General features: G+C 42.0%; 2 protein-coding genes across 2 annotated transcripts; one reads left to right on the forward strand and one right to left on the reverse strand.

Annotated features, from left to right (window-relative positions):
- Window positions 1–5,168: 5,168 nt before the first annotated feature.
- On the reverse strand, window positions 5,169–5,828 carry LOC133232407 (keratin-associated protein 9-2-like). Its single transcript, XM_061391766.1, has one exon. It carries the CDS (start codon window positions 5,777–5,779, stop codon window positions 5,189–5,191), a length of 591 nt encoding a protein of 196 aa, XP_061247750.1. The 5' UTR covers window positions 5,780–5,828; the 3' UTR covers window positions 5,169–5,188.
- A 2,789-nt stretch (window positions 5,829–8,617) lies between these two features.
- Window positions 8,618–9,435, forward strand: LOC133231616 (keratin-associated protein 9-7-like). Its single transcript, XM_061389979.1, has one exon. It carries the CDS (start codon window positions 8,618–8,620, stop codon window positions 9,269–9,271), a length of 654 nt encoding a protein of 217 aa, XP_061245963.1. The 3' UTR covers window positions 9,272–9,435.
- The last annotated feature ends 7,436 nt before the right edge of the window (window positions 9,436–16,871 follow it).

Raw genomic sequence — 16,871 nt, forward strand, 5'->3', positions numbered from 1 at the left:
ATCCAGCTATCTCATCCTCTGTCATCCCCTTTTCCTCATGCCTCCAATCCCTCGCAGCATCAGAGTCTTTTCTAATGAGTCAACTCTTCACATGAGGTGGCCAAAGTACTGGAGTTTCAGCTTCAGCATCATTCCTTCCAAAGAACACCCAGGCTGATCTCCTTCAGAATGGACTGGTTGGATCTCCTTGTAGCCCAAGGGACTCTCAAGAGTCTTCTCCAACACCACAGTTCAAAGCATTGATTCTTCAGCACTCAGCTTTCTTCACAGTCCAACTCTCACATCCATACATGACCACTGGAAAAACCATAGCCTTGACTAGACAGATCTTTGTTGGCAAAGTAATGTCTTTGCTTTTCAATATGGTATCTAGGTTGGTCATAACTTACCTTCCAAGGAGTAAGCATCTTTTAATTTCATGGCTGCAATCACCATCTGCAGTGATTTTGGAGCCCATAAAAATAAAGTCTGACACTGTTTCCACAGTTTCCCCATCTATTTGCCATAAAGTGATGGAACCAGATGCCATGATCTTCATTTTCTGAATGTTGAGCTTGAAGCCAACTTTTTCACTCTCCTCTTTCACTTTCATCAAGAGGCTCTTTAGTTCCTCTTCACTTTCTGCCATAAGGATGGTTTCATCTGCATATCTGAGGTTATTGATATTTCTCCTGGCAATCTTGATTCCAGCTTGTGCTTCTTCCAGCCCAGCATTTCTCATGATGTACTCTGCATATAAATTAAATAAACAGGGTACAATATACAGCCTTGACTTACTCCTTTTCCTATTTGGAACCAGTCTGTTGTTCCATGTCCAGTTCTAACTGTTGCTTCCTGACCTGCATATAGGTTTCTCAAGAGGCAGGTCAGGGGGTCTGCTTTCCCATCTCTTTCAGAATTTTCCACAGTTTATTGGGATCCACACAATCAAAGGCTTTGGCATAGTCAATAAAGCAGAAATAGACATTTTTCTGAAACTCTCTTGCTTTTTCCATGATCCAGCAGATGCTGGCAATTTGAACTCTGGTTCCTCTGCCTTTTCTAAAACCAGCTTGAACATCTGGAAGTTCACGGTTCACGTATTGCTGAAGTCTGGCCTGGAGAATTTTGAGCATTACTTTACTAGCTTGTGAGATGAGTGCAATTTGTGGTAGTTTGAGCATTCTTTGGCATTGCCTTTCTTTGGGATTGGAATGAAAACTGACCTTTTCCAGTTCTGTGGCCACTGGTGAGTTTTCCAAATTTGCTGGCATATTGAGTGCAGCACTTTCACAGCATCATCTTTCAGGATTTGGAATAGCTCAACTGGAATTCCATCACCTCCACTAGCTTTGTTCGTAGTGATGCTTTCTAAGGCCCACTTGACTTCACATTCCAGGATGTCTGGCTCTAGGTCAGTGATCACACCATTGTGATTATCTGGGTCATGAAGATCTTTTTTGTACAGTTCTTCTGTGTATTCTTTCCGCCTGTTCTTAATATCTTCCGCTTCTATTAGGTCCATACAATTTCTGCCCTTTTTCGAGCCCATCTTTGCATGAAATGTTCCCTTGGTATCTAATTTTCTTGAAGAGGTCTCTAGTCTTTCCCATTCTGTTGTTTTCCTCTATTTCTTTGCATTGATCACTGAGGAAGGCTTTCTTATCTCTTCTTGCTATTCTTTGGAACTCTGCATTCAGATGCTTATATCTTTCCTTTTCTCCTTTGCTTTTCACTTCTCTTCTTTTCACAGCTATTTGTAAGGCTTCCTCAGACAGCCACTTTGATTTTTTGCATTTCTTTTCCATGGGAATGGTCTTGATCCCTGTCTCCTGTACAATGTCACGAACCTCCGTCCATAGTTCATCAGGCACTGTATCTATCAGGTCTGGTCCCTTAAATCTATTTCTCACTTCCACTGTATAATAATAAGGGATTTGATTTAGGTCATACCTGAATGGTCTAGTGGTTTTCCCTAATAGATCTGTGGTCATACCCCAATAAGCATAATAGAATTATGATTCTACTCAGTTACACGATGATTAGGGTATTCTTTTAGGTGACGGAGGGTCTAGGTACAAGCAGTGGGGCTCTTCCATCCAGGAGGTCTGCATTTCCAGTTGGTATGTCATTTCTATAGATACTGGGCATATAGCTCAAAGTCCACAGTCTGGCGCAAAGATGGAGTCCTGCTTTCAACATGGAGCCTGTTCTGTCTGTTTCCTCCTTCATACATATACCTAAGGCTGATTCATGTTGATGTATGGTGGAAACGATTGCAATATTATAATTATCCTCTAATTAAAAATAATATTGAAAATAATTACCAACCCAATTCCATTTGATTCCTACAAAATCAAACTGATCATGATATATGAGCATTCAATATCTTAAATTTCATCAATGTTAACTTCAGTAGAGCTTTGAAGCCAAATGGAGAATTTTGATTATGACAGATAACACTTCTGCCCTGCAAGGGTAGTGGACAGAGAAAATACTCACAGTGAACAGTGAGTCAGTACACGTGTTCATTATATATATATATATATATATTTTTTTTTTTTTTGGAGAAAATGTATGGATTGAGCAAAGGGAGGAGCAAGAGTGGAAAGTAAAGGGATTTGGAGAATTATTTAGATGGAGGTAGGTGTGAGGGCAGAAAGTGTTTCCCGCTTGTGTCTCACATCAATGACCTCCAGAGTGTTTACCACAAAGGAGACACTGGACGGCTACAAGTTTGGGCTCTCTTATCCCATCTCTATCTTTAGGTGCATCGATACTTACACAAGGGAGCACGAACGGAGTATCCATGGTGGCAGGGATGGAAGATTTGTGTGGACCAACAGCACAAGCTCACTCTGACCGTGGCTGGCCCTGCTGTATATGCTGTTAGTCAGAAGCAGAGAATAATATCCCTCAGGAAACCTAGCCATCTAACTTCAAGGCAAGCTAGTTTTCCTCTTAGATTACACGTGCAAGGAAAAGACAGCAATTCTTCTTTACTACGATTCCATGTTGTAAACATAGATTTGTTGTCCTTATCAGCAGTACTATCCACCAGCTTATAGTAATATTGGTATAGGATTCTGAATAGTAAAACTTTGAACCCACTTTTTGATGAACAAGATCAACAAGAGGCAAATGAACATGGGATCTACTTGTTCTACCATACATCACATGACACAGATGTCTGACCAATGGAAAATTAGAATCATCTGGTTCAGTTCAGTTCCATCACTCAGTCATGTTTGACTATTTGCAACCCCATGGACTGCAGCACACCAGGCTTCCCTGTCCATCACCAACTCCTGGAGCTTACTCAAACTCACGTCCATTGAGTCGGTGATGCCATCCAACCATCTCATCCTCTGTCATCCCCTTCTCCTGCCTTCAACTTTCCCAGCTTCAGGGTCTTTTCAAAAGAGTCAGTTCTTCACATCAGGTGGCCAAAGTATTGGAGTTTCAGCTTCAGCATCAGTCCTTTCAATGAATAGTCAGGACTGATTTCCTTTAGGATGAACTGGTTGGATCTCCTTCCAGTCCAAGGGACTCTCAAGGGTCATCTCCAACACCACAGCTCAAAAGCATCAATTCTTCAGTGCTCAGCTTTCTTTATAGTCCAACTCTCACATCCATCCATAACTAGTGGAAAAACCATAGCTTTGACTAGATGGACCTTTGTAGGCAAAGTAATTCTCTGCATTTTAATAGGCTATCTAGGTTGGTCATAACTTTTCTTTCAAGGAGCAAGCATCTTTTAATTTCATGGCTGCTGTCACCATCTGCAGTAAGTTTGGAGCCCCTCAAAACAGTCTCTCAATGTTTCCATGTTTTCCCCATCTATTTGCCATGAAGTGATGGGACCAGATGCCATGATCTTAGTTTTCTGAATGTTGAGTTTTAAGCCAAGAGTATTAAGCCTCTTTCAGTTTCATCCAGAGATGGCCGACCCATGGAAAATTAGAATGGTCTTGTAGATGTGCAGTAAAGAACCAACAAAGAGATGACAACACTCGAGATTGATATGTTGTTTCTGAATATGGTACATACTAATGGCCACTCTGTGGTTCCCATATCAGTAATACCATGTATATCCACAAAGGTAGTATACATGGTTTCATAAAGTGAAGTAGCAGTGAACCCTCTCACTTTAACTCAGGGTGATATATATGGGAATCTGTTCTTTCCCTCCCCATGGATCTACACTCTCCTGGATTGAAGGATTAAATACTATAAAAGTCACATTTTGGGGGGAATATAGTCTATGTTTAAACTATCACCTGGTCATTTTGGACTCCTCATATCGATAGACCAGTGGGCAGACAGAGGAGTTACTAATTGCTGAGGGATGAAAAGATATCATGAAAAGATAGAGGGCAGGGAGAAGTAGTCTGAACATAATTTCCCTGGAGTATCTCATGGTGTGTCCAGGCCCAGCAATAGATAACCACATGAACAATGACAGCAAGTATAGCTTGCCAAGGACATAGTCACTGAGGTTCAGACATCTATTAATACTTCCTTGGAATGTCAATGTAAGTGCCCTTGAGCAGGAACAGAAGACTTCATCCTGGATGAGTCTGTTTATTATTAGGTAAATCACACTACACAATGAAGTGGGTTTTTAATACTGAGATAATAATTAGGAAGGGGGATAATATGATGCTCATATTGAATAAGACATATAATATATAAATTTCTATATGAGGAATGTGGTGAAATAAATCAAACACATACAGAAGAATTGTGGTATACCATTTATTGAGAAACATACAGGTAAAACTCAAAGTGAGCATAAAAGGAGAAAGCATGATACAAGAACTATGAGGATAGCAAAAGAGAACATATGATTATAAAGATTATGATAGGCTGTAGAAACCTATAGAAACATTCTGAGATTTTCTTAAGTTACTCAGAAGAACTAGATGGTCAATCCTATTTTGAGAGTCAACACCAAGACATACTTCCTTATCACAGATGCAGGAATTGGCACATGGTCCTCCTACACCAGAGGAAGACAATTGCAGGAAGCCCCCTGCACTCCGTCAACCTAATTCACAAGCCCTTAAGCAAGGAGATGAGTAACTGAAATTCTGGTAGAGCATGTCAGTCGTCAGCAAAGTCTAGGAAGTGACTTTGTTTTGTCCCCAGGGAGCAAGTCAATTAATAGAAGGTGTTGTATAGGGACAGTGGATCCTTGGCAAGGTGATCAGCAGCAGGAAGGCTGGCAGCAGCTGGACACACAGCTAGGGCGGCAGCAGGTGGTCCTACAGCAGGTGGTCTGACAGCACACAGGGTGGCTGCAAGGCTGGCAGCAGCTGGATCCACAGCTCTGGTCTTGGCACCCAGGCAGGCAGCAGCACGTGGGGTGGTAGCAGATTCTGTGGCAGTACACGGGTGCACAGCAAGCTGGCTGACAGCAAGACTGGCTGCAGCTGGACCCACTGAAGGTTTGTCCACAGCTGCTGGACACACAGCAGGTGGGCTGACAGCAGGTGGTCACACAAGTAGGCTTGCGGCAGGTGGTCCTACAGCAGGTGGTTTCACTAGCTTGATAGCAAGTTGGAGGGCAGGAGGGCTGGCAGCAGATGGACTCACAGCAGGTGGGCTGACAGCAGGGTTTGCTGCAACAGCTGGGCTGGCAGCAGGTGGTCACACAAGTAGGTCTGCAGCAGGTGGTCCTGCAGCAGGTGGTTTGACAGCAAGTTGGGGGGCAGCAGGGCTTGCAGCAGCTGGACTCACAGCAAGTGGTCCTGCAGCAGGTGGGCTGACAGCACGGGGAGCAGCACGAGTGGGTCATTGTGTCTGTGGTGGAGGGTGGACTCCGGCTCAGAGCTGAGTTTCTCAGATTCTGAGGACTTCTCCTGCTCTGGGGCTTTTATATCCTGGATACCCAAGTTGGGACCAATAAGCAGGACTTTCCTGGTTGTTATTTATGTTCCTGTTGTAGTTTTGGATAATTGTCATGGAGGAAGTTGCTTTCTTAGTGTTTTATCAGAGGCCTCTGTAAATTAGTGTTTGATCTTTTCCTTAATTGGGTCTGGTACTTAAGAATCTTTCCTAGGAATGAAAAAGTCAGGAATCATCACCAGCAGCATTTCTGGTCATGTGACATCATCTGGTCATGGGGTACTTCCTGCTGGCTCTGTGAAAGTCAGAATAGCTCTCCTTCCTCAGCTTTGTTCCTTTGGCTCTACTTAGATTGAGACATGCCTCGAAAGGGTTGGGATGCTGATGCATTCTGTGATGAATGAAGCCTGCTTGAGTTCAAGCCTGATCTCTGACAAAGTCAGAGTTAAGACTTCCACATGTATCTATATATATCTTTATTTGGCAACTAGTTTGAAATGTTTCCCAGTTTTATCAGGGTCATCTGAGTAGAGGATGGTTGCCACATTATTTTTCAAATGAAAATCAGCACCAAAACTGGAAGAGAGGCAAAGCTGAATCCTATTTTCAAACAGCATCCCTTCCTTACTGCTTCATTGCTATTTTCTAGTTAGGTTAATGACCTCTGGTGAGACATCCCAACTTGCATATACTTTCTTCTACAATTTGTGACAAGCAGGTTAGATAGGAGAATAACTAAGGTATGTTTCAATCTGTACATTTACATATTCTGACAAATGTGGAATCTCAGCCACAATTTCTTAAAGTTTTAGGCCTCATTTTCTCTCTTTCAGATATATATGTTAGAGTATAATTGCCATGTAATGGGAAAACATATAGTCAACAGCAGTAGAAAGGATAAAATGATCATGTAGAAAGGATAAAATGATAATGTAATTCCAATGGCAGAAAAAAGGAAAAAAATTAAAATCTGTATGGAACCACAAAATAGCCAATGCAATATTGATAAAGAAGAACAAAGCTGGAAGCATCATTTTCCTTGATTCCAAACAGTATTACAAAGCTATATTAAACAAAACAGTATGGACTGGAAAAAACCGGCACCTAAATCAATGGAATAGAATAAAGAGTCCAGAAATGAGTCCACACATTATATGGCCTACTAATTTATTACAAAGAAGCCAAGAATATATTAATTCAATAAGGAGATTGCAATCTTTTAAATAAATGGTGGTGGGAAAACTGGGCAGCCATGTGCAAAACAATGAAACTGGACTCAAACTCAAAATGATATTCCTGAGAGATATCTTCCCATTTATGACAATATAAGAACATTAAGCTAAATGAAAAAAGTTAGCGAGAGACAAATACCATGTGATCTCACTTATATATGGAATCTTAAAAATTTTTTTTCTAAAACTGAGCTCATAGACAGAACAGATCAATGGTAGCCAGAGGTGGGAGGTGGGGTGGGTGAAACAGGTAAACGGGATCACAAGGTACAGGCTTCCAGTTATAAAATAAATGCCTGGGGAATGTAATGTACACCATAATGACCATAGTTAATAATACTGAAACCTTTGAAAGTTGCTAGAAAAGTGGATTTTAAAAGCTCTCATGCAAGAAAAAAGACTTTGTAACTATCAGTTGTGACAGATGTTAACGTTAACTAGACTGACTGCAGTGATAACCTTGCAACATCTACGAATATCAAATTACTGTGTTGAACACCTATAAACAATATAACGCCGTGTCAACTAAAGCTCAATTTAAAACACACAAACAAGGATAGATACATACCAGTAGAGTTCAGAAGTCGCATATCAGGAGAGTACATGACACTACTGCAGTGAAATACTGAAACACTTTCATTGTTTCTACCGCTGTTGATGATATGCTTTCCCTATGACATGGCAATTACACTCTTACATATGTACCTAAAAGAGAGGGCAGAAAAACTCTAAGAAATTATGGCTGACACATTTTACATTTATGGAAATATATAAATCTATAACTGTATCATCCTATCTACCTATTTGTCACAAATTATAAAAGAAAGTATGTGCAAGTTGTGATGTCTCACCAGAGGTGATTGATCCAGCTAAAAGTAGTTATGTGACATTAATGAATTGAGGTTGTCTGAAAACAGGGTACAGCATTTGCCTCTATTCCAGCTTTGGTGCTGAATTGCTAGTGAAGAACAATGTGCCAACATCTTCTACCTAAATTTACCTAATAAAGCTGGGAAATATTTTAGGTCAGTCACTACTGATTTGAAAGACATGTACACAGATACACGTGATCGTCTTGAATCTCAGACTTTGTCCAAGATCAGACTTGGACTTTAGCAGGCTTCATTCATCACAGAATGCATCAGCATCCAGCAAGTCTCAACCTAAGCATAGTCAAAGGCACACAGAAAAGGTGACTGTTCTGAACCTGGCCAAGGCAGGAAGAACTATCCCATGACCTGATGATGTCACATGACCAGAGATGCTGCTGGGATGATTCCTTATTCTTTTTCACTTCTGGAAAAGGTTCTTAAGTACTAGTCCTAATTAAAGAGAAGATCAAACACTAATTTATAGAGGCCTCAAAACACTAAAGAAATCATTTCCTCTTCGATAATTTCCCATTGACTACAAAAACAACACACATAACGAGGAAAGTCTTGCTTATTGGTCCCAACTTTGGGGGTCCAGTGTATAAAAAGCCCCAGAACAAAAGTAGTCATCAGAATCTGAGAAACTCAATTCTGAACAGAAGTCCACACTCCACCACTGACAAAATGACTCACTCTTGCTGCTCCCTGTGCTGCCAGCCCACCTGCTGTGAGTCCAGCTGCTGTCGGCCTTGCTGTCCCCCAACTTGCTATCAGTCTAGTGAAAACACCTGCTGTAGGACCACCTGCTGCAAACCTACCTGTGTGACCACCTGCTGTCAGCACAACTGTGGTGGGTCCAGCTGCTGCCAGCCTTGCTGCCTCCCTATCCGCTGTCAGACCACCTGCTGCAGGACCACCTGCCTCAAGCCTATTTGTGTGACTACCTGCTGCCAGCCCACCTGCTGTGAGTCCAGCTGCTGTCAGCCCTCCTGCCCCCAAACTTGCTGTCAAATCACTGAAACCACCTGCTGCAAGCCTGCTTGTGTGACCAGCTGCTGTCAGCCCACCTGCTGTGCATCCAGCAGCGCTGGACAAACCCGCGGTGGTTCTAACTGCTGTCAGCCTTGCTGCCAGCCAGCCTCCTGTGCACCCGTGTACTGCCACAGAACCTGCTACCACCCCACGTGCCTCTGCCTGCCTGGGTGCCGAGACCAGAGCTGTGGATCCAGCTGCTGCCAGCCTTGCAGCCGCCCTGTCTGCTGTCAGACCACCTGCTGTAGGACCACCTGCTGCCGCCCTAGCTGTGTGTCCAGCTGCTGCCAGCCTTCCTGCTGCTGATCACCTTGCCAAGGATCCACTGTCCCTATACAACACCTTCTATTAATTGACTTGCTACCTGGGGACAAAACAAAGTCACTTCCTAGACTTTGCTGACAACTGACATGCTCTACCAGAATTTCAGTTACTCATCTCCTTGCTTAAGAGCTTGTGAATTAGGTTGACGGAGTGCAGGGGGCTTCCTCCAGTTGTCTTCCTCTGGTGTAGAGGACCATGTGCCAACATTCTGCATCTGTGATAAGGAAGTATGTCTTGGTTTTGACTCTGAAAATAGGATTGACCATCTAGCTCTTCTGAGTAACTTAACAAAACAAGCCCTCAGAATGTTTCTATAGGTTTCTACAGCCTATCATAATCTTTATAATCATATTTTCTCTTTTGCTATCCTCATAGTTCTTGTATCATGCTTTCTCCTTTTACGATCACTTTGAGTTTTACCTGTATGTTTCTCAATAAATGGTGTACCACAATTCTTCTGTATGTGTTTGATTTATTGCACCACACTCCTCATATAGAAATTTATATATTATATGTCTTATCCAATATGAGCATCATATTACCCCCTTCCTAATTATTATCTCAGTATTAAAAACCCATTTCATTGTGTAGTGTGATTTACCTAATAATAAACAGACTCATCCAGGATGAAGTCTTCTGTTCCTGCTCAAGGGCACTTACATTGACACCCTAAGGAAGTAGTAATAGATGTTTGAACCTCAGTGACTATGTCCTTGGCAAGCTATAGTTGCTGTCATTGTTCATGTGGTTATCTATTGCTGGGCCTGGACACACCATGAGATACTCCAAGGAAATTATGTTCAGACTATTTCTCCCTGCCTCTATCTTTTCATGATAATTATCCCTCAGCAACTAGTAACTCCCCTCTCTGCCCACTGGTCTATTTAGATGAGGAGTCCAAAATGACCAGGTGATAGTTTAAACATAGACTATATTCCCTAAAAAAATGTGACTTTTATAGTATTAAAACCTTCAATCCAGGGGAGTGTAGATCCATGGGGAGGGAAAGAACAAATTCCCATATATGTCACCCTGAGTTAAAGTGAGAGGCTTCACTGCTACTTCACTTTCTGAAACCATGTATACCACCTTTGTGGATATACATGGTACTACCGATATGGGAACCACAGAGTGGCCATTAGGTCAAAGTATGTACCATATTCAGAAACAACATATCAATCTCGTGTTTTGTCATCTTTAAGTTGGTTCTTTACTGCACATCTACAAGTCCATTCTAATTTTCCATGGGTCGGCCATGTCTGGATGAAACTGAAAGAGGCTTAATACTCTTGGCTTAAAACTCAACATTCAGAAAACTAAGGTCATGGCATCTGGTCCCATCGCTTCATGGCATATAGATGCGGAAACCATGGAAACATTGAGAGACTATTTTGGGGGGCTCCAAACTTACTGCAGATGGTGACAGCAGCCATAAAATTAAAAGATGCTTGCTTCTTGAAGGAAAAGTTATGACCAACCTAGACAGCCTATTAAAAAGCAGAGAATTACTTTGCCTACAAAGGTCCATCTAGTCTAAGCTATGGTTTTTCCAGTAGTTATGGATGGATGTGAGAGTTGAGCTCTAAAGAAAGCTGAGCACCGAAGAATTGATGCTTTTGAACTGTGGTGTTGGAGAAGACTCTTGAGAGTCCCTTGGACTGCAAGGAGATCCAACCAATCCATCCTAAAGGAAATCAGTCCTGACTATTCATTGAAAGGACTGATGCTGAAGCTGAAACTCCAATACTTTGGCCACTGATGTGAAGAATTGACTCATTGGAAAAGACCCTGAAGCTGGGAAAGATTGAAGGCAGGAGAAGGGGACGACAGAGGATGAGATGGTTGGATGGCATCACCGACTCAATGGACATGAGTTTGAGTAAGCTCCAGCAGTTGGTGATGGACAGGGAAGCCTGGTGTGCTACAGTCCATGGGATTGCAAAGAGTCAGACATGAATGAGTGATGGAACTGAACTGAACAAGATGATTCTAATTTTCCAGGGGTCAGCCATCTGTGTCATGTGATGTATGGTAGAACAAGTAGATCCCATGTTCATTTGCCTCTTGTTGATCTTGTTCATCAAAAAGTGGGTTTGTGGCTCCAAAGTTTTACTATTTAGAATCCTATAACAATATTACTATAAGCTGGTGGATAGCACTGCTGATAAGGACAACAAATCCATGTTTACAACATGGAATCTTAGTAAAGAAGAAGTGCTGTCTTTTCCATGCACATGCAATCTAAGAGGAAAACTAGCTCGCCTTCAATTTAGATGGCTAGCTTTCCTGAGGGATATTATTCTCTGCTTCTGACTAACAGCATATACAGCAGGGCCAGCCACGGTCAAAGTGAGCTTGTGCTGTTGGTCCACACAAATCTTCCATGCCTGCCACCATGGGTACTCCGTTCATGCTCCCTTGTGTAAGTATCGATGCACCTGAAGATAGAGATGGGATAAGATATCCCAAACTTGTAGCCGTCCAGTGTCTCCTTTGTGGTAAACACTCTGGAGGTCATTGATGTGAGACACAAGCGGGAAACACTTTCTGCCCTCACACCTACCTCCATCTAAATAATTCTCCAAATCCCTTTACTTTCCACTCTTGCTCCTCCCTTGGCTCAATCCAAATAGTCAGTTCTTTTATCACATGCAAATAGGCAAAGAACGTCATTTCCTCCATTTTCTCAAAAAAAATTAAAAAAATATATATATATATATAATGGACATGTGTACTGACTCACTGTTCACTGTGAATATTTTCTCTTTCCACTGCCCTTGCACAGCAGAAGTGTTATCTGTCATAATCAAAATTCTCCATTTGGCTTCAAAGCTTCTACTGAAGTTAACATTGATGAAATTTAAGATATTGAATGCTCATATATTATGATCAGTTTGATTTTGTAGGAATCAAATGGAATTGGGTTGGTAACTATTTTCAATATTATTTTTAATTAGAGGATAATTACAATATTGCAATGGTTTCCACCATACATCAACATGAATCAGCCATAGGTATATGTATGAGGGAGGAAACAGACAGAACAGGCTCCATCTTGAAAGCAGGACTCCATCTTGGGCCAGACTGTGGACTTTGAGCTGTATGCCCACTATCTATAGAAGCGACATGCCAACTGGAAAACCAGACCCCCTGGATGGAAGAGCCCCAGGGCTCGTACCTACACTCTCCATCACCTAAAAGAATACCCTAATTGTCTGTGGAACCAAATAGAATCATAAATTCTATTATGCTTATTCAGGTATGACCACAGGTCTATTGATAATTGTCCACTGCTAACTACCTAGGCTTAAGGCATATGAATCACAAGTTAACTTTGATTGTGTCTTTCTTTTCCTTTGTTCAGACTAGTTTCAGAGAATTTCGGGAGGTTGGTTTGAGCAAGAACACTTAGGGTATGTATGGTTTTCACAAAAACTGGTCAGGGTCCTTGGCTAAGAGGAGACTCTACTTGGGCCCGCTGGTGTAATAAACTGCACTCCACTACCTGCATTGTCCTTCTGACTGAGTATGTTTCCTGGAACGCGTGGCTACAACACATACATCCCTTCCTCCTAAACCACCTTCCCACCTCCTTCTGCATCTCACCCTCTAGGTCAGCACAGAGCACCAGCTTTGGGTTCCGCATCATACTACAAATCTCCACTGGCTATCCACTTATGGCCTCCCTGGTGGCTCCGATGGTAAAGAATCTGCCTGCAATGCAGGAGACCTGGGTTCAAACCCTGAGTAGGAAGATTCCCCTGAAAAGGGAATGGCTCCAGTGTTCTTGCCTGGACAATTCCATGAACAGAAGAGCCTGGCGGGCTACAGTTCATGGGGTCTCAGAGTCAGACATGGCCGAGTGACGAACACACACATATACACACATATACACACGTTCACTTCATATATGGTAATGTATATGTTTCGATGCTACTTTCTCAAGTCATGCCACCCTCTCCCTCCTGCACAGTGACCATACATCTGGTCTTTATGTCTGTATCTCCTTTGCTGCCCTGCAAATAGGATCATCTTTCTAGATTCTATAGATATGCGTTAATTGGCGAATTTGTCTTTCTCTTTGTGACTTTCTTCATTCGTATAACAGGCTCTAAGTTCATCCACTGCATTAGGATTGATTCAAATGTGTTCCTTTCTATAGCTGAGTAATATTTCATTGTGTATGGAATGCACACAATTGTCTACCACAATGTCTTTATCCATTCATCTGTTGATAGACAGCTGGGTTGCTTCCATGTCCTTGCAATTGTAAATTAGTGCTGCAATGAACATCGGGGCAGATGTGTATTTTTCAATTAAAGTTTCCTGAGGGCATATGCCCAAGCAGCTCAATACCAAAAAAACAAACAACCCAATCAAAAAGTGGCCAGAAGAACTAAACAAGTGCAAGGTTGTTGCTACACCATAAAAGACGACAGGATTCTTGGCCTCTGGAGAATTCAATCCAGGGCTAGTGACGAGCTTCTGAGCTTTGATTGCTCAGACCTTTTGTGTAATAAAGTTTTGTTAACGTATAAACGAGATAGAGAAAGCTTCTGACATAGACATCAGAAAGGGGCAGAGAGAATGCCCCACTGCTAGTCTTTAGCTGGATGTTATAAAGCTACTAAGCTAAGCTAAGTCGCTTCAGTCGTGTCCGACTCTGTGTGACCCCAGAGACGGCAGCCCACCAAGCTCCCCCGTCCCTGGGATTCTCCAGGCAAGAACACTGGAGTGGGCTGCCATTTCCTCCTCCAATGCATGAAAGTGAAAAGTGAAAGTGAAGTCACTCAGTCATGTCCGACTCTTCACGACCCCATGGACTGCAGCCCACCAGGCTCCTCCGTCCATGGGATTTTCCAGGCAAGAGTACTGGAGTGGGGTGCCATTGCCTTCTCCGTATATAGCTACTAGCAGTCTGCTAATCAGAGAAAGGACATTTCTCAAAACTCAGAGAATGGCACCAGGCCCCTCACCCACAACATGCATTTTGAGATAACATTGGCAGCAGCTGAGTCATCCCAGGCCATAAAACGATTGACATGAATCTTGAAGAAAAGGCAGTTTACCAAGCAAATGTATGATTTCATTAACGTAGATTAGGAGAACACTGTATAAGTACAACACACTCGTTTGTCAAGTGTGTTCTGAGTCTTGGTGGAACCGACTTGAAGACAGTCTAGGGTCCATACATAGCACATTAACACGGCTGAAGACAAACATTTCCATAGAAAACGCACTGATTAGCTCAAGGTCTGAGAACAGTTACGTTCAGGTGGAATCAGGGGCCTTCATGGCAACACAGGATTTTAAGAGAAACCTCTTTTTACATTTGTATAGAGAAGGGGAAAAAAATCTTAACACTTGTCATTTGTTTCCTCCTGCCACTTAAGAGAGAGAGAAAAAATGTCTGACACTTGCAGCTTACTTCCTCCATTTGGAGACCCCTGGCCTTCCTGCCTGTTACCCTCCCACAAGCATTTCGCCAAAGAAGACATAAAGATGGCTAATAAACATATGAAAAGATGCTCACCATCATTCTTTATTAGAGAAATGCAAATTAAAACTACAATGAGGTATCATCTCACACCAACCAAAATGGCCATCATCAAAAAGTCTACAAACCACAAATGGGCTGGCAGTTATTACTCATGTATTCTTTAATCATTGAGGGTAGCACTAAACTCTGCTGTTCTCTACAGATATGCTACAGGTTCTTATTAATTCTATGACTTGGAAGTTAAATAATTTATAAATTTGAGAATGGTTTATGTTAAGTCAGGCATACAGACTTAAAGTAGATAAAATCTTACATTACCATGGAACAAGTAAGAGAAACAATGATTCTCTACTAATAATGGTGATGAATCAATTTGTTTTGAGATATCCCTGAAAATATAAGAATTGTTGTTTTTGCAAAAGGTGTCTACTTGCAGACTGACTGACCCAGTGAGAGACAGAAAGAGAAAGAAAATACTTCTAATCTATGGGTAGACATACTACATAGAAAGAGAGTAGTAGGAAAATAGATATAAACAATTCTTGAGGTGACTTATGTATATATTCCCCTAATCAAGTGTTAATGAGTAGCAGAACAGGAATTTGAACTCTCTTCCATATGATATTAATTCCCATAACAGAGCTATTTTCTTTTTCCACCATGGAGAATTTATGGTTGAAGATAAGATAAACAGAAGCACAAATCTATGAGGGAACTTAGTACAGAAAGTGGATAGTGTACACTAGAAGCATCTTACAAAGGCACAAATAAAAGTCAAAAGAATGATCATGTACATCTATTTGTTTCAATGATATTTCATTTGACTAAACTAGAATCTGGAAACGTCTAGAATATTTACAGAAACTACTCTGACTTAACCTTAACACTACATATCTGATTGAAAATGTCAGTGATAGAGGTCTTGGGGAAAAATGAGAATCTTCAGGTTCTGTAGTCAGTAGGCAAATACTGGGCATACAGAAAAGCACATCCCAAGAGGTGGGAGAGTGAGCACATGCCAGGGATAAGGGAGAAATCACTGTGATTTTGCAGTACAGGCATCTTCTCCTGGGAAGAGTAACAGCTCAGCAACACCATTCTGTCTAACAAGTGATCCCAGTGAGCAAAAGATTCAGGAGACTGGATTGGGGGAAGGAGAAATGCTAAAGTAATCAATTTCTATTTATAAGAGATGCTTAAAAATGGAATGGGTTACCACGGCAGTAGGAAGTCACACCACTGGAGGCATGGAAGTGTTCAACTAAACACTCAAACAGTTGGAATATTGTATTTTTGATTTGTAGCCTCTGTGAGTGAATTCTATCAGGGGACTGCAAGTTCAGTTCAGTTCAGTCGCTCAGCCGTGTCTGACTCTTTGCGACCCCATGAATCGCAGCATGCCATACCTCCCTGTCCATCATCAACACCCGGAGTTCACTCGAACTCATGTCTGTTGAGTCGGTGATGCCATCCAGCCATCTCATCCTCTGTCGTCCCCTTCTCCTCCTGCCCCCAATCCCTCCCAGCATCAGAGTCTTTTCCAATGAGACAACTCTTTCCATGAGGTGGCCAAAGTACTGGAGTTTCAGCTTCAGCATCATTCCTTCCAAAGAACACCCAGGCTGATTTCCCTTAGAATGGACTGGTTGGATCTCCTTGCAGTCCAGGGGACTCTCAAGAGTCTTCTCCAACACCACAGTTCAAAGCATCAATTCTTCAGCACTCAGCTTTCTTCACAGTCCAACTCTCGCATCCATACATGACCACAGGAAATACCATAGCCTTGACTAGACGGACCTTTGTTGGCAAAGTAATGTCTTTGCTTTTCAATATGGTATCTAGGTTGGTCATAACTTTCCTTCCAAGGAGTAAGCATCTTTTAATTTCATGGCTGTAATCACCATCTGCAGTGATTTTGGAGCCCCCAAAATAAATTCTGACACTGTTTCCACAGTTTCCCCATCTACTTGCCATGAAGTGATGGAACCAGATGCCATGATCTTTGTTTTCTGAATGTTGAGCTTGAAGCCAACTTTTTCACTCTCCTCTTTCACTTTCATCAAGAGGCTCTTTAGTTCCTCT

The sequence above is a fragment of the Bos javanicus genome, chromosome 19 (assembly GCF_032452875.1).
Source record: "Bos javanicus breed banteng chromosome 19, ARS-OSU_banteng_1.0, whole genome shotgun sequence".
In the NCBI taxonomy this organism is placed as follows: Eukaryota; Metazoa; Chordata; class Mammalia; order Artiodactyla; family Bovidae; genus Bos; species Bos javanicus.

What these genes read in the sequence shown, in the direction of transcription:
- LOC133231616 (XM_061389979.1), top strand. Translation starts at nt 8,618, where the DNA reads ATGACTCACTCTTGCTGCTCCCTGTGCTGCCAGCCCACCTGCTGTGAG.
- LOC133232407 (XM_061391766.1), bottom strand. Translation starts at nt 5,779, where the DNA reads ATGACCCACTCGTGCTGCTCCCCGTGCTGTCAGCCCACCTGCTGCAGG.